Source organism: Xiphophorus hellerii, chromosome 5 (assembly GCF_003331165.1).
Source record: "Xiphophorus hellerii strain 12219 chromosome 5, Xiphophorus_hellerii-4.1, whole genome shotgun sequence".
Taxonomy (NCBI): domain Eukaryota; kingdom Metazoa; phylum Chordata; class Actinopteri; order Cyprinodontiformes; family Poeciliidae; genus Xiphophorus; species Xiphophorus hellerii.
Window position 1 is genome coordinate 19,727,367 of NC_045676.1, and position 24,348 is coordinate 19,751,714.

Consider the following 24,348-nt stretch of genomic DNA (forward strand, 5'->3'; position numbering starts at 1 on the left):
CTCCTTTTCAGTACTCATCAAAAAACAAAAACAATGAAGGATGTCAGTATTCTTTTAACAAAAAACAGCAAAACAGAGAAGTATTCCAGTCTAAGATCTCTGCTGTTTCAGTCTGACTGTATACGTTCATATGATTCGGTCAGTATCACTAAGAACTTTTGCTGTTGTAATCAAATGGGTCTCAGAAGAGAAGTAAAACAGATTCCAGCTTTATTTTAATCCGATCATTGCGCAGAACATACAGACCGATACAAATGGGTTGTCAACAAAGTGAATGTAAGAAATAAAATGAAGTGATATTTGTGCATTTTATTGCATTTACAATGGCAACATTACAGTCATATAAATACAGATGCTTAACTCATTCACACTAATTTGACCTGTTTATTGCTCTTACTTCTTTACACCCCTGAACATGCAGCTTGGAATAAAGGGCAGGTTGACTGACATTACAGTCCCCAGGTGTAATTTGAGGCTGCAAACCGTACTGTTAAGAATGAGAAGCTTTGAGCCTGAGGTTGTTGGGGTTTTTTTTATACAATAGGAATACACCGTAATAAGTTTTTGAATAAATCATAGAACCTGACAAGAGAATGTTTTTTTTTTATGAGGTTGAGTTTACGAAGGTGTGCTGAGGTACATCTGCAGAGCAGGAGTAAAGATTAAAATAGTTCCCAGGATTGACACTGTGAGGAAGGCCCACAGGAAAATCCTGTCCAACACCTGAGCCACGAATTTCCAGTCCTGAACAACCTGCAGACACAAACACACACGAAGAAATAGACATATAATTTAGTTCCCAAGCATCATATTTCCTTAGATAAACAACACTCAGTCTGGACTTTGCAACTATTTAGACAGGAGGTTGAAGCTCAAATGTAGCTTCTTTTTAATGCGTGGAGCCACATTCCCTGCTGTCTGCCTGCCTCCGCACCTCTCGTATGAAGTGCTCCTTCCTGATGTGACGGCTGATGTAGCGAACAGAGCTTGTAGCTTTCTCCAGCATTGCCAACCACGCTTGGTTCTCATCCTCCTTCCCTCCGAAGGCTCCTCTCTGCTGGTTGCCACCGGGAACAGCCCTCCTCCCTGCGCCTCTGCGGGACTTCAGATCCGGGCTTCGCATCTCGATGTCTGGGAAGTGATATCTGAGGGGGAATGGCAACAACTATAGGCATTAATTTAGTGGGTTTAGAGAACCTACGCTATTGCTGCGAAACGAGACTAACGAGGGATTTTTATTTTGTTTTTATTTCAAAAGCTGTGACTTTTCAAGCACATTTATAGATAAAAAGTTAAGTATTTCAATTTTATTTTCCCTATGTTCTACTTGTCAGGAAATGGCATCATGTTGAGGTTGGCTTTAGATTCAGTATTTTTGTAAAGGAGAACTTTTCTTTGTATTTTCATATATGATAACTTTATTTTGTTTTTGCACTTTGTTTAATGTCTAAACCAGAACCTGTTAAAAAAACACTCATAAGTTTAGTCTAAAACTCAGATGTAAGACATTGAAGATGCCAGAAAGGCAGGGAAATTGTCCTTTTTATTTTTAAAGGAGTGTTGGGGTTCTCTCTTGTACTAAGTCTAAAATACATCTACAATTTCAGTTTGTTTTATTCTACCAAAATTATTATCACAGAATATTAAAAAAACTAAACATACTTTAAAAAAACACACATTACTAGGTTGATGTTCTGTAAAAACTATTTGATCAATAGTTTTAACAAAAAAAAAATCAAGTTGAGAAGTTGTAATTGAAAGATGATTATTGTAATTCATAAATCACTTTTTCAAGTACTTTAACATGTCGATTATATTAAAGTATTTTATTGTTCAGACATTTTTTAATAATGAAATTAGGGAACATAGAGAGGAAATGCAAATATTTTCCAATACCCTAAACCATTTTGTTTTTTTTCCATACTTAACTGGACCTGAAAAATGATAAATTAATTCCATATTTTCCTACATTTTTTTCACACTGTGTAGGAATCCCGCTAATAGAAAAAATAACTCTTGTCTGGGAGAACTACCTTTACCCAATCCAGTTTTTTTAATTTATTTTTTTATAATTCACATCAACTGTAAGAATTTCTCTTGATTTATGTAGTAACAAAAAGTCTGCCATTGACATTTCTGGACTACAATGCCATGTTCAGAAAATTATTTTACTATTTAGTGAAAATGCCAAGACAAAAAGAGAAAAGAAGTGCAGTTTATTTAAGTTTACCTATCAGTGTGGCCCCTCATACAGAGCAGCTTGGGCAGTCTCTGAAGAAACAGGCTCTTTACCCAGGGGGCCATAGGGTGGTAGGTGGCAGAGGAGCGATGGTGAACATTAATCACGAAAACTGTAACAATGATTGAAAAGGTGACGAAGATCATGATGAAGAGGAGGTACTCTCCAATAAGAGGGATCACCTGTTAAAGCACAAAAATGTAAAATTGGTTCAAACATAAATAAATAACTATGTTTACACATGCCAAACCGTCCAGAGAATTAGGAGCAGTAAATTATTATTATTTACTATTACTATTACTATTATTTGTTATTCAATTTATAGTTTATGCTTTACGTTTTAAAAGATCGTCTAGGAACTTCTAATTATAATTCATGACTTTGTGTTTCCCCGGGTTTTAAGTGAGGTGTGACATAGAGGCCTGTTTCCTTCAGTCACTCTTTAAAATTAGAAAGTCAAAAGAAAATGGTTTTCATCTAAGATGTTCTGTTTAGCAAGAATTTGCAAACAAGACTAAAAAAAGATCCTTTACTCGCCTAAATCTGCAGTCAGAATAATGACGTGGAGCGAGCTTTTTATTAGAGCAAGTTTTGTTTATTCTTCACATCTTTCAAACATCTATCAATTTTTTTAAAAAAGTGAACATATCTCCTTTTCAGATTGTGGAGTTCACACATATTTATTTTACTCAGTTTGATCATTTCTACCTCCAAATGCAAAGACTGCTGAAACTCATTCTATTTTGGAAACATGCACACAGAAAAAATAGTTTTTAGAGCTCATTCAGTGTTTTCTTGGTAGCTCAAGACTAACATGTAAAGCAAAACACATATTTTTGTCAAACCTGAACTAATAATTCTACATAGATTTAAAAATTGTAAAACAAAATGTGCAGTTTGTGATCTTAACTCTATCTGTGAAAAAAAAAAAAAACACAATTAAAAAAAATCTTTTCATTAGGAAGTTTGAAACATTATTTGGTTTTGTTAATTGAATGTATGATCACACTGTTTTATAATTAATAGTATACTGTATATAATATAATATAATGTAAAAAAAACAACTAATTATCCCATTTAAATAGCAACTTTCAAAGGAAATGACAAAAGTTTTATTTATTGAAAACATACCAACTTAACATTTCTATCTCATCTCTCCCTTTCAAGCCTTCAGGAAAAAATACTGCAGCTTTAAAAACACAATAATGCCAATGGTTGTGTTTCCCCTTATTTGGATTGTTGGAAGAGAGGAGAGAAGTTGTCTTTTGCTATGATCTGTTTACTTAATAAGGGAGTTCAGCATTTTTAGACAAGCAGCAGTACTGAGCAACCAAAAAGGCATGCTAAATTTCAAACTGTAGAAAATGAGAGAATAGTTTCCTGTACAAACCTTTGAAGATGAAGGGATGATTTCTTCTATGACCAAAAGGAATACAGTGAGTGACACCAGCACTGATGTGGAAAGGGACAGCTTTTCTCCCTCATCTGATGGCAAATAGAAGACCAGCACAGTTAGAAAGGACAGGCCGAGGCACGGGATGATGAGGAAGAGAGTGTAGAACAGGGGCAGCCTCTTGAGGATGAAGGAGTAGGTGATGAATGGGTACCAGTACACTCCATCCCTCCTGCTTCCTTTCATTCCTGTGGCATTGAGGATCTCCCATTCGCCATTGTCAAAGAAGTCTTTGCGATCGACATGGTGGTCCACCAGGACCAGGTCCACCATGTGCCCATCGTAGGTCCATGAGCCGAATTTCATGGAGCAGTTCTGCCGGTCAAAGGGGAAGAAGGTGACATCCATGGTGCAGGACGATTTATAACTGGCAGGGGGAGTCCATGTTATAGTGCCATCCCAGCGCACGATGGCTTTAGTCATCAAGGAACCTTCAAAACGACCGTCAGCACTTGGAGAATAGGAAAAATAGACATAATTGTTTCAATTGCATTGATTATGCATAGGTCTGAATGAGCTTTTGTCTGCTAACCGAGAGATAAAATCCTATGGACTCACGATATAATTGCGCTGAGACAAAAATGTAAAACAAACATATGCAATATGACCTCAGCACTTTGCTTCAAATTTAAAAATATTCATACATTTCACACATATTGCAAGCATCATATATATATATATATATATATATATATATATATATATATATTCTGAAAGTTAGACCCAAGCTATTGAGAACTGGGAAAAAACATCCGTGAAGTAGTTTAATTAGACCTGCTATTTACTTAAGTGAATGGGGTCTGCAAACATGATGCTCTTAGTTGGCCTACTCATGCTTTCAAAACAGAGTTTCTTTAATAAAAGTGATTGGTGATGCCCTTTTATGTTCCAAACACTGAATATCCTTATTTTTCATTTCCAGAAATTTTTCTAAACAGTCAAACTTTTCTTTTTTAAAGTAAGCAAAAGGCGTAGTGGCCTTTGGTCAGCAAGCTGGCAGGCAGTGTGCAGCAATGAGGGGGAGGAAGGAAAGTAGGGGCCAACATTATTCATCTCACTCTATCCCTCTCTGCTCCACACAGCCAACGTAAACTTAAGTCAATTCCTCTGGCCTCCCATTAAAAAGACCGAAAGCCGTATAAATAGCACGACTGAATAAATAACACTTTAAAAATCTGGATATACCTTCACATCAACCCATGCCCAGGAGGATCAAATCAAACTCTAATGCTCTAACGCTTTAATCTTGCAATTGTGCAGAATCCAGTAGAACTTACTTTTCATAGAGAACAATGTCAGGTAGCCATATAGTCTCTGAAGGGACTCTGATCGACGTAATGCCCCCATAGTCCTCCGGGTTCCACCTCAGCTTCACATCAGTCCACTCCTATTGAAATACACAATGCAATGATCAATATGTCACATTCAGACCACTTCAGTGAAAGGAGTCAATGGAGGACAAATTTAAATTGAGTTTTTGGATTTTCATTCCAGCAATTGAAAAAACCCCCAATAAAAATCTAATTATATTTTCACTGGCAAGAATAATTGCAAAAAAGAAAAAAAAAAGAATCAAATTTACTGTCTTAGCTTGGGGCAAAAACATAAAACTGGCAAATGCTCAAGTTCATTTGTTGTCTGTGGTTAAAAATAATTACTTGTCAAATTGTCATAAATTCTCCACTATGTGGATGAAAACTGTCATTCAGGTGACAGCGCACCCATCATTTATAGACCCTCCCAAATTGGGCATTTGATTTCTGTTGAAATATGAAGCAATAAATACAAATTATGTTTACAAGGAGAGCATGATTTTAATTAAAGTGCTAGGGAACGCAAAAGCTGAGTTGGATTAGCAATTATATGTATGTGAAACTAAGCTCTAATATACACTGTATGTATTTTTTGACCTCTAAGTGAGAACATATAAATATTCACAAATGACTGAAGATACATGTGTTTACGTTATGTGACATGGACCATTTATGCCAAGGAGTTTCTATTTAAAGGGGAAAAAATAACAGGCTGGAGAGTAAAAAAAGAGTAGACTGTTTACCGTACTTGTGGTCATACATTACATTAATTGTAAATGAAGACTGAAGATTTTTTTTGTTAAGATTGACCCTTGATGTACCCTTAAAATGCTCCATGCACCACGCTTGAGCTTCCTACTTAGACCTTCCACCACAGTCAATCAAATTAGCATGCATGTGTCTGAGGTCATCTAAATGATGTTAACAATACAGTTTTGTTTCCTTTCAAGCAGAAGTAAGCAACATGCCTTTTGATTCGACTGCTTCAAATCAGAAACTAAATTAAGAGTTGTGTTTACACCACAAATAGTTGTGACCCCTTTTTTCTTGAGTTTAAAAGGAGAATTGTTGAATATTATTTTCTTAGTGGCAAAGACAGTCAGTGGGGAGTTGGTGCTCACTGCTTGTGTTGAGATTAGGAAGATCAAGGTGTGTTTGCTGTCAATCTCACATTGGGTGAAGCCCAAAATTTCCTTTGATATTCTCTATTCCTTTAGCTGGAGGCTACCTTTAGTTTCGCCAAACCAAATTTGGACTCTTTCTAAAAGCAGTCGTAAAGAATAGAAAGCATGCACAGTCTTAATAGAGAAATAGAGTTTGGGCATCATAATACAGAAGGTGCTCCAGATTAGCCCATGTGGTAAACATGACTTTGGCTCTATGTGTGAGGAGTTCTAGCAATAATCAAACTCACTGAATCAGTGCTTGATAATAAGCTACAGATCCGCTGTGAAATGTTGCTTAGCAAGTAACACCTTCCTCTATGATGATTGGTCATTTCTGTCATGGCATAATTTACGTCCTGGTAATGTGAACTAAACATTCCAGCAGGAGTTGTACAGGTGAATCCCCATGCTTATAATTCACTGTAGGGTCAGTAACTTGTTGTACTATTATCATAATCACCATATTCAGTTCAGCTAAAAAAAACAAATAGATGGAATTAAAGACCTAGCTTATCGATTTCAATCATATTACTGAAAAAAGTCAATCAAGTTCTCATCATCACCTGCCAGAGCCACACATTTGTAGTCATCAGCTGGTTCTTTTCGTCCTGCAAGAAAAAAAAGAAAAGAAAAAAAGAGCCCAGTTAGAGATTAATAAAGCTGCTTACTGAAGACGATAAGAGAGGCTAATGAGGAGCAATCTAGAAGCTGGAATAAAGTGAAGTTTATTGAAGGCGCTAATAAGCCTAGAAGTGACTAATTTATGTTCTTGTTTTGCTTTAACCTCAGAAAGTACAGTAAATATCTACCAAGCGATCTATTTATGTGTGACATGAAGATCACAATGCACTTGACATGCCTTCAGACAAACATTTTCATAATCTTAAGAGACAACTGTAGTCTTACTTTCTTTTACTATCAATGCAATTACAGATTAAATTTGTGTTTTTCTTTTTTCAATTACATTTCTGAAAGCCAGTATGTCTGGCTCTGTGCTTTAGATTCTGTTTGTCTCTCTTTGTTAGTCTCCCACCCTGCAGCTTGTTAAGACAGGCTTGGCATTCCCGAGGCTTTTTCCATTTGAGGTTGCCTTTGAATTTGATTAAACTTGAATTGAAGTGGCAATAAATCAAGATGAAAAACAAATTAAATTGAACTTGGATTTGATTGTGGTCTGTTTACATTTTTGTTCTCCAATCTGCAACTGAGTGAACTTTATTTCACTCAGTTGCAGTTGCAGTGAAATAAAGTTGCAGTTATTTCACTGCAACTTTATTATTGTAGTGAAATAAAGTTGTCTGAATAAATTTAATTTGCCTAAATTGCACTGACAAAAACAGTTTTTAGTGGGAATACAACATTTTAGGATGTGGTTTGCGTAGTTTCTAATTTTATCCACAGCCTGAGTTACTTTACATAGCAAGTGTAAACATTGTGTTCCTCCTCTGCCATCTACCAAAACTATAATGTAACTATGTTTTGACAAAATAAATGAGAAAGGAGTTCAAATCTGGATCTGATAAAGGATCATGGCATAAAAGAAACTGGAAAATGTTCAGTACTTGGTCCAGTTGTTTTTCCATTTATCTTCGTCAGTAAGTTGTTTCATTTGTTCAAAGATAAAAGAAAGACATGAACCAACTGCAGATTTAGAGTTAAATACAACACTGACACTGATAAATTTAACAAAGAAAATATTAACAGTGTGATATTAAAAATTTAGGACATCCATGGCGATGTTTTCTTTTGCTACCAGTTGCTCTGAAATAATGATTTGACTTCAGATTGTCCACGGACTGCTTAAGAAGATCCTGGATGCTTTAACATTTAACTTCAGAAGCTCTTAAGTCCTGTTTTCAAGTTGGACCTGACGTGTCTGGATGCTCATTGAATTTATTTATTTTTATTATGGTAGAAGTGTCAGAAATATTTTCATCTGCTGAATCTACCAGTAAGTTAATGTTGCTGCAGCGTCACATAAGAACAGAATGTCTCCAGAGTTCAATTAATCTTCCTGAGGGTCTTCTAGTGTCACCCAGCAGCTGATCGCAAACTGAGATCACAGCCATCATTAGTGGTCTGTATTTATTTTTTTTTAAGTCTGTTCAAAGTAGCCTAGAAATACTGATTGCTGGACCAAAGGCTCTCCATAGAGTAATAAAATTTATATTGCTTGGACAGGGCAATATATCTTCATAAAAGTTAAATGCCTCGCACTGTCCGATGTGAATAAAACCTGGAATTGATTTTAAATGCCAAGTCCTCACCACATCAACCAGCTGCGAGATCTTCAGTCCAAAGCGTACAGTGATGGTGTCATTGGCATGACCGACGGGCCGCACCCACTTCTGATAACCTTTGAAGAGATTTCTTAGCAGGGAATCTTCCATCTCAGCCAGAGACACAAAGTCCTCCTGGGCTGTAAAAGACGAGAAAGATGAACAGAGGAAAACAAGAAATGTGATTATGCTTAACTTATTACATATTTCTTGATTTAAATTATGTCAAAGCTGTGTCAGAATCAGCTGGGTTTTTGCATTTCAAAACAATTTTGGTATTGACTGCTAAAAATAGAGTGTGCGCCTTAAAACTAGAGGTGTAAATATGAACACTGAATTGTCAAAAGTTTTGTCTAAACTTTCAACGCATTTAATAGAAATGCGTTGAACAACATAACTGGAGATTGATTCTTCTTCCATTTTTAGCAATTAATCTCCAGTTATGTATTTCAACATAACCCTAACCCTAGCCCTAACACGATGCAACCAGAAACCTCTTCTTCTCCAGCGTTGTTGTATTCAGAACAGGAATGCCCAGAAGAAACAAAGTGTTTAGTGCTCAGAGTCATCGACAAAGTAAGGTTGGCTGAAACCCAATCACCACTGAACAAATAAGTTGTAACTTCAAGACAAGATCGAGAAGTATCTGAAGTCAGATCTTTTAAAGGTCTTATGGCCCGTCTTGACAGACCACATGGATAGCCGGATCAGTAATGGGCTCAAAGCTGCAGTTCAACTGAGATGCCAGGTTTGGTATGTGATGGTATTATCAACAATGAGCGAGAAGGGACTTCTCAGGTAGAAGATAGGCTCAAAGTCAACTCTCAAATGTACTGCTGGATTTTAGAAGACACTTCCTTTAAAAAGTGGTAAAGAAAACAGTCTCCATCTTCCATGTTTTTTTAAGCAGGACAATTCTCCATTAGGTAATAACGATAATGACATGGCTTCATTTCCTCACCTGACCTCTAGTGACTGAAGATCTTTAAGGTTTGTTACAGAAGATTTAAAAACAAACAGCATCATGAAGACCAATGAATACACCTGACAAGTTTGGGAGAAAGTGAAACAGAAGTTTCTGGGGAAGTAGCCAAGAGGCTTGGCATTAAAAAGGAGGAGCTCGAACCTGTTGACAGCAAAACTACAAGTCGTTCACTCCACAAATTTGGCCTTCATAGAATAGTGGTTGACATCAGGCCGCAGCTGAAAGAAGGCTTGTGTGCATTTTGCCACAAGCCATGAAGGAGACACAGCAAAACATGTAGCAGAAGATCCCCATTGCCAGGAAAAGGCCAAACTGAACTTTTGCAAAACAACATGAGTGATGGAAGAGCAGCAAACATTAAATTAACATAACCAAACTCTTTATTCGCCTTCACAAGTAAGTGGGAGGATATGAGGTCATGTCCTTAGAATGAGCCTGGCAACACATAGACACACACACACGCCCCCATGCACCCGCACACACATCAACAATCAACATCAGACTCATGGCTGTTCATGGCCAAACGGATGTGTCCAAGTTCCCGAGAGCGGCAAAATGATCACGCTGACACAATCACCTCAGACAGATCCGTCGCCAGGGGAGATAAAAAGAGCTCAGAGCATTCGGTGCAGTCAGCCACAAGACATGACTGTCAGAGTAAAAAGTGACACCCGCGCACTGTTGGGAAGACGAGCACGGAAGCCGCAGAGCTCTCGCTTCACTGGCCACCATTCATTTGCAAACAGCTGCGAGAGTTCAGATCCCAGAGGTGGGCACTAACAGAGAGCATCATGCATAAATATAATGAAGCATTCTGTAATTCTGCCTAGGGCAACTTCACTGATCAGCTGAAAATAGGTAAAATATGTAGGTATCAAATGGAAACTGAGGACACCATTTATCTGCAATTTTTCACTTAATGTTTTTTTTTTAATGAATAATTCATAAAGTGTTTTATGTTTTTACTTACAGAGACCTGGCAGATAGTTTAATAGTGAAACAAAACAAAAAAAATCTCATTACGCAGAATTCAGATGAAAATGGCAGTGCCATTCGCTGGTCGCTCGGAGCAGTATCTGGCATTTGACCATGAGCCACACACAAGAGCATTCAATGCTAACGCAGCGGCTTTATGAGCTGGAAGCTTGGGGCATTTGTCCACATAAGAAAGTGATGTTTGGCACAGCCTGTAGTGCAGCGCTGCAACAGAGACGAGGGGAACTTTAATTCAACAGCCTTTCAAATAAGGGCAATGCATCAGAGGAGTGGTGAGAGCTGATAAGGGAGGGGGAGGGTGAGACAGACTGACCTAGAGCAATTCCCTCCAGCATCGGAGAGAAACAGGAAGATGGGGAAGGAAAGAAGCTGAAAGAAACATTAACTGGGGCAAGAGGAAGGAGAACAGACAGCAAAACTGATAGTAATTCCTCTATCATTGCATTTGAACACAACACACTTTTTTTTCACTTTATGAGCCAAATCCTTCAGCAGAAAAAAAAAAAAAAGCATTAGGGGCTCAGGTGCTGGGACCAAGGTGTCTTTGGGCAAACCACTGAGCTCTGAAGCCTAATCTCAGACAGGAGGTATAAAACCTGAATGGCTCCATCAATCTGTCGAGCAGAGGGATTCAGTGATTTAGGTCTGCTTTCCATATATCTTATAGCGGATAAAGGTGTCAATGACATATTGAATCCCCTCCCCCAGGTTTCTTTATGACACAGTCTGTCATATATTCAGACTAAAATTCTGACAATATCAAACTTGACAAATTTTAAAGACCTCTTTTGACAAAGCGGAATTTGAAGTGCTGCAGACAAACGAACAGACAAACGGCACTCAAAGCAGCGGTAGGTTAATTAGAAATATAATCAGCAACATATCAGATCATTAAACTCATTAACATGATTACCAGACTTTCAAGCTTTTACCTAAGACAACCAGCTGCATGCAGATGTCTGTTGTTCTGAACATTATGCAAAGTGAATGAGAGAAATCTGTTCTAAAGAAAAGGAAGCTTTTCAACAGCTGCTCAGAAGTTATCTTGAAAAAATTATTACAATTATTTTAAAGTGGAATAAATGAATTCTCCAAATGGGGCTTTTTTTAAATACAACTGTTGTTGAATAAGGCATGAATGGGTAGATTTGTTGGTGGGTTCAATCTATATTGTCCACAACAACATATGGCCGTAATATGAACTGTGACTACATACATGGGAGCAAACTTTGGGTTTAAGGACTTTATAACAAAGAGAATGAAAAATGTGCAAATAGTTCCAGTCAGAGGTTTACATACAGTACATCCAGTGGCGCAAAAGGTGGCTATGCAGTGTATGCAATGCATAGGGGCGCTGCACTAGAGGGGGCGCAAAAACGATGTGGGGAATTTTTTTTATATAGTCAGCATTTTATGTACTTAACAGCTATTTGTGTATGAAATGACCAATAACAGAGGAACAGCACTGATTAGGCGCCCCCCTCCCATACAGGCAGCTTGGGCAGCGGCTGAGGCGCGTTTTGTTTTCTTTTAAATTTGTAGTAATGCCTCAACAACAGGGAGCTAAAGATGGGGCGCAGAAAAAACTCCGGGACCCAAAACAGAAAACGGAAGAGGGGGAAGGATAAAGATGTTGGAGAGACGAAGAAAAGCTTTTCAAAGTGGTTGAAAGACAGAAGGTAAGAAATGTCAGTGTATCAACAAGAGAGTTGTAAATATTCAGGTTAGCTTAAGCTAGCCTACAATGATGATGTTCGCATCCACCTCAAAAATATGTAGTTGCGGCCCTGGCTGCAGCAAACACAGTTTGACTCTGATAATGTGTCGGATGAATGAGGATGTGACGTCAGCGCAGCAGGTGCAAAGAGCCCATTGGTACATTGATCTTGTAGCCAGAGAAACTGTAATCTGTTTTGGATTCTTTAAACTGGACTGCAAACATTTGTTTTTGTTTTATATTGGCAATAAAAATAAAGGTTTTAGGAGCAGAGCTAATGGTGCATTTGAAATCCATGAAGGCTATGTGTTCCTCTGTTTGATCAATTACTATTTAATAAGAGAGTTAGTTTTAGTTTCACTGAATCAATTAAAAGTAAGTCCTGTAGATTTAATATGTCTCTATCTTAATAAAGTTTTGTTCATTATTAAAAGAATGTTAAGATGTCCAGAATCAGCTGCAGCTTGTTGTTTTTTTTAATCTGCGCAAAGAAAAATTAACATTCTTATCTAATATTTAAATTCTTATAATTCTACATAATTATTACTCAGATTTTTATAAACATCCTTTGGACCATGCAAAGCATTTTAGCTGTTTCTCTGTAAGATCTATTTTCTATTTCCAGTTATTAAGTTCTTCCAAACTGCTATGAGAGCAACTTTGAACACAACGATCATTTTAATTTGATATTTTTTCAAATCATCTTTCCATTCTCTTACTTTAACTCACTTGCTCCTTGCCTTTCTCCTTATTTCTAAATCACCACATGTGCCTACTTACCAAACCTACTACTCAGTTTGTTAATTCCTGCAAACCATGAGCTAGTAGTTTTCATCATTATTTTTCTTTCTATGAAACTTTAACTGTTTAAAGTTTCCTCATCCTTTTCCTTCTTAAAAACACTTTCATATTCCCCTTTCTTGTGTTTCACATTCCTGTCTGTTACTTGTTTTCCTTTATGACTTTTGTTCCAGTTTTTAGATATTTTTTTATTTATTATATTCATCTACTTATTCCTGTATTTATTTAGTTAGTGTTTCATTTAGTCATCTATTTATTTGCCAACACACTGTTATCACAATCTTCTGTTTCCTTAATTTCTTGGCTCTTTCTTTAGTTTTTTATTTTATCCTATAGTTCTAGTTCTATTTTAGTATTTAATTAACCTTTTAACCTGTACTTTACTATCCATTTATTCAGATATTTTGTATTTTATCAGGGTCCTGCCCTTCAACACACTCCCAATATTTTCACTGCTGTTAATCTTTTGATTTACATTTACTGTTGAAATATAAAGCAGTAATTTGTTCAATGGTTGTTAATGGCGAGTTTGCTATGCCGCTATCTGCTGTGTATTCTCCAGTACTGCAGTTATTTTTCTACCATTCCGGACAATTTAAATGAATTCATTTATAAAAGAAATTAAACGAACACATATTGAAACACTTCTATCCACTTCCTGCTATTTTTACCCATTTTAAACAATTTAGACCAGTTTGTCAACACCTAGGCTGTTCTAAAAACTGGTTTCTTTTTTATAGTGGGTAACAATTAAAAATACCAATTGTGGTAATCCTTTCTTGGACTCTTACGAGTGGAGGATTCTTGCCTCTGCATCCACAATTGGTTTGCTCCTTCCAAACCCGCTACTTTAAATGAGATAAAATACCTAAAGGTGTTTATACCTCCAATCACACTTCAGTTCCGGAGCTGAAGCGTCTTCACGCAGGACTCCGCCGCCCTGTTTTTTACGGAATGAAACTTTTAAGACGGATTTAAGCGGCTGCTCGCTGGACTCCGCCATCCAATTATCACCACAACAGCATAAAGTTAAAGCCGTTTAGTTTCAGCTGTTAGAGCCCAGGATTCACAGCGTTTCTTACACAGGATTTCTTTTAACACGAACGCCATCAACTCATTCACGCTTTTCTTTTAAAAGAGAATTTACTCTCAGTAAACGGAGTCCCGTCAAGCGTCAGATTCCAGCTGGTAAACCAAATACCAGTCCCGGAAAAGGATCTAAACTCATTCTGAAGAGTTTAGCAATGCACACGGTCCTTCTGGATTCGGTCTCACCCGCTGGATTCCTTCAGGATCTTGGGATCCGGCTTCGAAGGACCAAATTAATGTCAGGTTCATCTACCTAAGCATTCTCAAACTGAAAAAGAAGAGAGACAAGTGAGTTTTAGATTTACTTGCAAGGAGAACGGACAGCAGCGTGCTTTAGTTACAATCTACCCGCTCTAAAACAGCTCCTCCGAGAGAATTTCTTTTTATTTCCTTAGGGCGGTCCTAGTTACAGAGCCTATTCAGGGGTCTCAAACTCCAGTCCTCGAGGGCCGCAGTCCTGCAACTTTTAGATGTGCCTCTGCTGCTTCACACCTGAACAGAATAATTAGGTCATTAAGGCTCTGGAAAACTGATCTACACAAGGAGGAGGTCATTAAGTCATTTCAATCCAGTGTTTTGTACCTGTGGCACATCTAAAAACTGCAGGACTGCGGCCCTCGAGGCCTGGAGTTTGAGACCCCTGTATTTGGTTATCTTGAGTTAATCACATAGCAGCTGCTTCTTCTGTTCTCTTGAGTCACAGGTGTGTTGCACCTGCAAGCTGCCGTAATGTAGAATGCAAAATTCAGAGTTCTTGTTTATTTCCTTCTGTAGAAACGGTGCAGGAACTGATGAACCCACAGAACAAGGAGGTGTCTTGTGCATCCCTGTCTCATGTACAGTTCCTCTGTTTCTGGTTCATAAACTTCAACCCTTAATCATCCGTCAGTCATCACTCTTGCTGCAGACCATCTGGTGTCAGCTTCCAGTTTGACCCGTTTAGATGTCTTCCTGCAAGCATCTCTCACTAGGCACAAATTCCAAAAGCAAACAAGAGTATTTATATTTGTAATTAATTTAAACGCATCACTATCCCACAAACATCCTGTTTCCAGCAACCCAAAATATCCTTTACTGTTAAAAAAAAACCGAGGGTGGCACCCAATACGCCAACGTTGAATCGTACACATGCATAAAAATTCTCCCTACTTTCTGACATACTGAAAGTTCCTCTTCCTGGATATTTACCCTGACTGTTTCTTCCCTTTGCTGGACGTCTTTGCTTTTTTCCGCCAGCCTGGATTCGATCCTGTCATTTTTAATTTTCAGAGATACAATCTCTTTATTTAACTCCTCATTTTCTCTCTCTAGCCACTCGAGTTTTTCTGTGTTTGCTCTTAATTTGTCCGCTGCAGTGTTTCTCTGTTTTATCCGTTCCTCTTCCAGTTTATGTTTAATTCTTAATTTGGCTTCATTATCACATCTTAGTTGGCATATAGTTGCATTTTCTTCCTCCAGGTCCAGATTAATTTTTCTGATTTGTTTTTTGTAAAATGCATTTGATTTTAGAAGTAAGCAATTTTCCTCATGCCAGTTGTGTGTCTTGTCCGTTCTGTTTAGTCTCTCTAGTTTAGTCTTCAGACTTTCTATGGTTTTCTGAAGCTCTTGGTTGTCCTCCTGCAGCTTGCTGCGGTTCTTCTGTAAATTGTTTATTTTTGTCAACAAAAAATTATCCTCTTCCATCTTTGCTCTCTGGTTCAAACTGCAAATGAATTTCTCTGTGGAATCTGGGAATACAAAGGCAGCCGCCAGTGATGTCATAGACAGGATGAGTGACATCACTATGACATCAAAGCCACAAGAAGTCTGTTGGGTGTGGGGGAGGGGGGGATGTTTTTTTTAAAAACTTTATTCACAGACACACTGTACAACGACAGAGTGAAACATTTGTTCTGCCTCCAGAAAAAAACCAAATACAGATAAATATATTCAAGATGAAGAAAAAGCTACGGGGCTTCGGTTCCCAACTGTTCATTCAAAGCAGTACAGAGTTCAATTGTTTTAATAGCTATTTTCTGTCTTTGATAGTCTGGATATAAAACTTAAGTTCATTGTAAAATGCAGCAAAGCATGGCTTCCCCTACCTGGAACAATGAATATGATATTTAAATAGTGACAATAGAGGATTTATGAGAAACTCTGAACTGTTGGGCTCTTTGCACCTCAGCTTCCGCGTTCGGGGCAAAGCGGCTCAATCTTTTCCGATCTATTGAAAAAGGCTCTTTACACTGGGCGTCTGCAGGGCTTGTCCAAGGTAACAATTAATGATGAACATCGATCCGAAGCCCCGACAATAAGCTGGAGAAAGGTTTTAACATGTTCGCCTCGTTTTACACAGATACGAAGGTGAGTTTTACTTCCTTTAAACTTTGTGGCTAACATTAGCTTTAGCTTATGCTAGACATTTTTCTTGTAAAAATGTGCTATTTAAGTATCTAAACATTTTTCATCCACTCTAACGGACAATGTTTTTACCTTGTTTTCAAGTATATTACCTGCGTTTATTGTCGTTAGTGTCAGAGACCAAGTAACGGTCTAGAGTACTATAATGTCCCCTCCAGTTCTCCCCGGTTCCTACGCCTACGGCTCTGACTGTAATCCTGGACCTGTGCTTCTGTCTGCTCTGTCCTCTCAACCCTCAGCCGATCACAGTACAGTCACAACGCTCATACTGCTGTTCTTCCTGTTGAAAGGGAGTTGTTCTCCACCACAGTCGCCCCGTGCTTTAGATGTAGAAATTGTTGGTAAATCAACAATCAGATGGGCTTAATTTATATCCACTAATCAGTTTGTAACAGTGATGAACTAAAATTGTGACTGGATCTGAATCTAAGTATTTTTTGTTCAAATGAATTGAATTGATTTAAACTGAATTTAGACCAAACCAGACAAAAACTGGTTTGGATGAATTTGACCTGGTTGAATTATAAAGTGGACTAAGCTGACAGCAGTGCAGTAAATTCCCTGGTAGATGGCTTTGCTGACTTTATATTTGATAAAAACAAAGTGGACATGAACAGCGGATGGCGTTGCTGTCCAAATCCTCTCTGACTGTGGAATAAACTTCACACTGGACTTCAAGCACGGTCGATTCTGTGCCTCTACACTTTTCCTTTAGGTTCTGGGACCTTAATTCCCAAATTAAAGTCAAAATGTATTTTCATCTATAAAGGCAACTGGGCAACTTTATATCCCAAGTATGACGCTCATGATGTTGTCAGATTACTTTACGACTAAGTGTCTTCAGTCAGAGGCTTCATCAAGTTTGCTGTAATGCAGACTGCTACAAGAAATTCTTCCTAACAACCATTTGAAGAACCTTGAATAACATGATATTTAACCATATTTTACTTAATTTTAGGATCAATAATGTATTCTTGAATTCAAATTGAATTTAACTTTGTATGTCTCTTGAGACTCCAGTGGTTGTCTACACCTTCTGAATCTCTCCCAAATTCTTTACTGGGCTTCGTTTCACAATCCTGACAAAACTGTGATTGTCCTAGACAGATGTGCACATTGTCCTACCACACTTTCTTTCTTCCACTCAACTTTCCATTAACACACTTGCATATAGAGCTTTGTGGCGTACCCTTCAACATTTTGTCAAGATAATAAAAATAACGTATTACATAAATCAAATATATAAATGAGTTTACTTTTTCTAACTCAAGTATTCAAATAAAACTTTTAGACAATCTTCTAATTTATTTAAACCCCTCCACATGCTGGCTTGCACGCCGAACCTCCCGACAACTTGCAGGTGTTGTAGCCAGTGGCGCAAAAGGTGGCGCATAGGGGCGCAAAAACGATGTGGGGAATTTTTTTTTTTATATAGTCAGCATTTTATGTACTTAACAGCTGCTTGTGTATGAAATGATCAATAACAGAGGAACAGCACTGATTAGGCGCCCCCTCCCTGCCAGCCGCTCTCCTGTCTCATACAGGCAGCTTGGGCAGCGGCTGAGGCGCGTTTTCTTTCTTTTAAATTTGTAGTAATGCCTCAACAACAGGGAGCTAAAGATGGGGCGCAGAAAAAACTCCGGGGCCCAAAACAGAAAACGGAAGAGGGGGAAGGATAAAGATGTTGGAGAGACGAAGAAAAGCTTTTCAAAGTGGTTGAAAGACAGAAGGTAAGAAATGTCAGTGTATCAGCAAGAGAGTTGTAAATATTCAGTTTTTCTTAAGCTAGCCTAAAACGATGATGTTCGCATCCACCTCAAAAATATATAGTTGCGCCCCTGAGTACATCCATACATTAAAAAGTAGATCTAAATGAATGACTGAGAATTTATTGTGGAGTTTCTGAGATCCTGAAGGCATAAAAATGAAACAAAATCCCAAGTATGGTCATTAAAAAAATAGCTTACCCTTGAACAAACTGTGTGATTGTATGTAAAATTATATTAATGTATCAAATATTTCCATTTGACAAAAATGTCATATAGGTGTGAATAATTAATTAACTAATTTTAAAAACTCTGAATAACTAAATGACTTTTTACTCCATATCTCATCAGTAATTTTATCCAATTTCCCCTCATCTGATGGTGACTGAAACTTGGTCAATTTTTTATTTTTAATACAATGATGTAAAGTCACTAAACACAAAAGGTAAATTTATGCCAGTGATAAATGTATGTAAACTTTTGATCAGCATTGAACTTATGCATATTATACAGTAAGTCCCAGAGATCCTTATGTGTGTTCCTTTACATTTCCCCACAGATTAAGCAAGACATTAAAATCAGCAAGTGTCTCAATGAAGATAATTTAAATGACAAATTTTAGTTTTGATATCAGAAGTAAACAATCTAATGTTTGCCAAGTTCAAAAATTATTCAGATGAATGTAATTACCTATTAGGTGACAGAGAAATATAAATGAAACATCTGTGCTCAAAAGTCTAAGTACACTCCATTGTTTTAACAGCCACAACTGGATCTCTGCCAGTTACTCTTTATGTGAACAAAACAAAAATAATCCTCAAGAAAAAGTAAAACATTCATGGACCCTTTATCGTCCGTTTTCAAGATCATATTGCTTCCTGTTCAGTGTGGAGCATGCAAAGTAAAAATACAGGCTGCGTTTCTTCCAGTTGCATCAGATTCACACTTAGTTTGCAAAGAACCAAAATTGGGTTTTCACACACTTTTCTTTCTATACAGCAATATAGGAAGCAGCTTTGTTTCAGGATCCTCGTAAACAAAAACAAGGTAGTCCCATTAGTCCCAGGTCTGCATTCCTCTATAAGAGCCAGCTCTTTCCATTAGATCGAGGCAGATAGCAGGGAATGTGTGCGTGTGCACGGCTGAGATATAAAGGAGGGTATTGATTACAATGTGCACTGTGATGGTTGGGGGGATGGAAGCTGAATCTCTGTTGGAAAATTATGATGCATTAAAGCGTGACTGTCTGTATCCACTTCCTGCATGAAAGCCCTCAGCAGGAGTATAACAGAGATTTGGGAGTGTCTGTGAGGGACGAGGCTTCGTTGCTGAACGACAGATGCAGGAGAGGCCCAGCGTGCACAAGTGCACCCTGCCTGCTTCTCAATCTGAAACACCCCATGTGGGGACACAGTACCATGATCACCTTGACACTGCCACATCTGTTACAAGTGGAAACACAACGGGAAGTGCCTCCAAGAGAGGTAAGAGAGAACAGCTTTCATTTTATACATCAGGAGATATAAAAATAGTTCAGTTTGTGTTTTAATCCTTTTTGAATATAACTGCACACAGAGTGACTGACCACCAGGCTTGGATCAGTGTGAGACAACTGCATGACACACTATTACTGGATTTGCACAAAGATTTAAAACAAAAATACATGCATACATTTTAGGCTTCTTTGTATGTCTACACAGTTTATTTGTCACAATTAAGTGGCTTAAAAAAGCAATAAATACCCTAATAAATGAGCCTCCATTTTGCAATGACTTTGCCTAAAATCAAGAAATCTTTTGCTTTTGAATCTTTATGGTTTTATTCATAGATCTGTAAACAGTCCAAAAAATAACAAAATAAAAATAAAAATAATTGATCAGGCTTGCTGCAACTGGAACTTGACTGTACTGCTGTTTCAACAGTACCCAGTTTACATGCTGAAACTCTAATTATATTTCAAGATATTTTTTCCCAAAATACAGAAAATCCCCAAATTAAGTATGAAGATATGTTGTATTTTAAATGTATATTTCAAATGGAGTAAATTTTCTTAAATCTAAAATAGTGAATATAAAACAATACAGGAGAAATTATGACATCTGTGAAAGCCTGTTTTATAGCACAGACATATGGATATTTTATATCAGTTTTAAAAAACACTGTTAAGAAAAATCTAAAATAAATAGACCATTAAAGCTGAAGAAACACCTGAATGTAGCCCAGCATGGCTAAATCAAACCCTGGTATAAGAAGCAATTGATTATACCATAATTAAGGATTCTAACGATGACCCTGTTTAAATCCCATTTAACTTGCTGACAGCTTAAATCAGAGTAGACACTGTGGTAAGATTGAAAGAGCTTTCTGGTGCCTTTAGAAAGATGACTGCAGAACAAATTGGTCTGCTAGGGATTTAATGAAGATTTTAAAATTCATCATTCCATGTTGTAGAAAACAGCCTTAAGGTTAAGAACTTTTCAACTTTCAACAGCCAATATGCCCAGGCTGGACAATCTAAGTAAATTCTTCCTGAAAGCAGGACTGAACCTGTTGAGAATCAAAAGTCTTTACATTATGAGCTAAGACTAAGTTTTATCTGACTGATGTGACAGGTTGGAAACTAGCAACAGGAAGCATCTCACTGAAGTTATTTAGGCCATGGGTAGGGTGTACTATTTTTTTCTAAGTTAAAATAAAGATCTTTGTTGTTATCGTCAGTACACTTAAACAAGGTGGTTCCATTCAATCATGTTTTTTTCCCCAGATATAAATAAAACAGTAAACATCCTTTTGCAATAAGAACTGAATGTTTATGATGTGTCCAAACTTTTTACCATGACTCTATGACTGCACATCCACTGTTCAGCCAGGCTTAATGCAGCTGAACATTATTCATTTCAGGAATAGTTTTTGGGAACGACAGAAGAAAACAATGACAAAAGGTGACATGTACTAAAGGCAGGTGAATTTCAGTCAAATCCAAATTAGCCAATGAGATTTGATCTTCTTGAACACACATAGAGGTCACATCTAATCGAGATTCTCCACAGAGTCTGTAGCTAGACGCTCTTAGACTAATGCAAAAAATGTCAACACCAGGGCAAACAGAAAAGACGAGCAGCAACATATTATATTTGATTATAAAATTGACTGTAAATTCAATACAGCAAGGCACAGTGACTAAAACAAGACTAAACCTAAATTATTTAGAAAGTTTATATCTGGTAATAAAAGACAAGGGACATTAATATCTTCTCAAAGACATATCCCTATTCGCAGTTTTCTATATGACATTTAAAAATAGATATATAAAATCTATCTCAGTTTAGTTTATCACACACTTTCCTAAAGCAGAGAAAACCGCCTCTCTTTACTTTCCATAACGAAGCTTTTGAGAGATGAATCTCTTTATTGTATGAGGGATTTCATTTCCCTCCGTAGTTCCTGCGCTTATTATATACTTTATTGTTTCCGTACTGTTCTCCTCACAGCTCATCATGTGTCACGCGTCCCAAGGGGGGCGCTGCGCACTCACTCTTTAATAAATGATGAATGCGCTCCTGTTCACTGACCCCAGCAGTTTGTCCCGCTCGATTATAAAGTATAATTTCCTCTGAAAATTATCAAACGACCGCCAAGTAGTAAACCCTGTTCTTACATAGTGCGCAATGGACAGAACGTGCTAAAGACTCTCCAATTAGACTTAATAATGAGACTGACGTGACGTTTTGCGCTCGTTGTCGCACAAAACGACTCCAAGTCCCTTTCGGCACCGTGCCTGCTGTAATGTCATATCGCACCATCACCAGTTTACATCGAGACGCGCTCCCCAGATTCCTCACCTTGCGCAGCCGCCTCTCCAAGAGCCAAAGAGAACCACAGCACCGCAGTCGCAAACTTCATGCTTTGTCCCATCTTCAACAAAGGATCAGAATGTTCTGCCGTTCCGCGTCTCCTCGGCAGCCATGTGGGTCCCCCAGGTGAATCCCGCTTTAAATGATAAATGATGAAGGACGGCAGCTTGTTGGTGGCTTTTGCACAGCGCGCCCCACCTTCCTGCCGTGCAGAGCAGCGCGGCTGGTGTTGGTCCGTCCCTTCCGTTCTGCGTTGGCCGCTGTGCTTCTCTGCAGCTTCTTCTGCGTGAGTCCAGGCAGCTTGGAGCTCCGAAGCCGATCGAGCCGACGGGCTGGAGGCGGGACAGACCAGTCACAGGGTGTGGAGGGAGGACACATCTGATCTGCCCCACATCCAAGGGGGATTGCTTTCGTCAACATGTAAAGAAATGAAACAAGTTGGAGCTAAATTTAATGCTATCACTTTGAAAGTAAAGTTTTGAGTAACTGGTTTATTAGTTATTACGCAGTGAGCTTTCGTTTTATTTTATTTTGCCTGGTTTCCTTTGATAAATTGTGTTGGACCCATTGTGGGAACATCATGCAAAATTATAGGGGTGCACCAATTGTAGTTTTCCGGCCGATTCTCGATCTTTACAAAGCTTGACCTGCCAATTCCAATTTTTTGTTTGATACCATTTTTAAAATAAGCAAGAAAGTCACAGAGTTGGTGACGGTGGTTGGTGACCGCAAATGTGCAAACATGATCTGGTGGGGCAGTCAATCATTTAAATGTCTCCCACAGGTGAGCAGAAGAGGACAGTTGTTGATTGTTAGACCTTTGCTGAAGTACATATTAGGAAAAAAGATCGGCTTCACATGTAATTATTGGCCAATCGCCGATCTCCATTCTACAGTTGGATCTAAACCATTCCTTTGTATTTCATCCTGTGCAGTCTTACCAGTTTTTCATGATTGCCATGCATTTAGCTCCCTTTATGTTCTCATCACTTCTGACCAGTTTTAGATCCCTTATGCTCCAACCCCGGTGGAAACGAGGTGTTCAGGGTGCTCTGCATGTTAGTTTTCTGCCACATGTTGCATTTCATTTGTAGGCCAAGAAATTAAATGTTGACCTTATGGGACATAAGCACTTCCTTCCACATGTTTGCTGTGCCCCTTTTCTATCTTTGAGAAAACTTCAAATGGCTTTCCTTCCACAACCGCTTTCATCATGGCGCTCTTCTATAAAGGCCAGATTTGTTGACTGCTATTGGCTTCAGATCCTCCAGTTTCTTCAACGTTGCTGAGAAAATACATTTCTTGAATGACTGTGTATAAGCAACATTCTGCATAGGTTTTGCTGAGCCTCAGACCCTTTGAGTAAATGAACGACTCCACTAATCTATTAAACTTGGATTACAAGGTATGCAGTGTTTCCAGGTACTGTGAAGCATTAAAATAAATGGCTCACATTATCGTTCAGGAAGGAGTGATGTGTAGGTTTCCTTAATGAAGTCCATCACACAGCTTTGTAGGCATGCATCACCATAAAGAGGTTGAGAGTACCGGTAATGTAACATGCATGCACTTCATCCCAACGCCATGCCGTGTCTTTCAATGCCCCACATGCTGTTCTTATTTCTTTGTTCTTACGTGGTACTTTGTGTGATGCTATAAGTAGCATGAGCATTTAATGTTTGACTTCTTTCTTTCTAATGAGATAAATACAGAGTAAAAATAGTAAAAAACATCTCAACACACCACAACTATTGGCAAGCAAGAGCAATGACGTAAAACCAAAATTGAAAGATCCAAGTACTGACATGATTTTCTTCATTTATTCCATGTTGTTTACTTTAATATGAAGGCATTCACATATAAGTCAAAGAAGAGAATTAGGAAATACAGCTGAAAGACCAAAACCTATTTTTAACTATAGATTCCAAAAACATTTTTAGCAATTAAGTCAAATATTGTTTCTTTGTGCATGTGTGCTTTTGTTTCAGTCCAAAACTAAAAACTGATCAAGAGTTCAGCAGGGCCAGGCAGGTTCACATGCACCACAGCCTCCAGCTTCATCTCCAAGCTGCCATTCAACCCCTAAGAGATCTCGTTAAGGTGGACCCTTCTAGACTCCCTCATCTGAGCTTGACACAGAGGTGAGCAATCTTTGACCACCTTGGAAATCTCAGAAGCAAGAACTTGAGACAGTGGCACACACTCCTGTCCCCTCTATTAGAAATCAAACTCACTTTGCTCTCCTTTCAGTATCATTTGTTAAATCTAAAGAAAACTCAATTTTCTG

At 38.1% G+C, this 24,348-nt stretch overlaps 1 protein-coding gene across 1 annotated transcript; it reads right to left on the reverse strand.

Moving 5' to 3' along the window:
• Positions 1 to 193: 193 nt before the first annotated feature.
• Positions 194 to 22,397, reverse strand: chrnb3a (cholinergic receptor nicotinic beta 3 subunit a). The gene is made up of 8 exons (XM_032563655.1): positions 22,050 to 22,397; positions 8,439 to 8,590; positions 6,735 to 6,779; positions 4,970 to 5,079; positions 3,630 to 4,143; positions 2,231 to 2,421; positions 935 to 1,145; positions 194 to 753 (listed from the first exon to the last, which is right to left on the reverse strand). The coding sequence occupies exons 1-8, from the start codon at positions 22,120 to 22,122 to the stop codon at positions 619 to 621; spliced, it is 1,431 nt and encodes a 476-aa protein (XP_032419546.1). The 5' UTR covers positions 22,123 to 22,397; the 3' UTR covers positions 194 to 618.
• Positions 22,398 to 24,348: the final 1,951 nt, after the last annotated feature.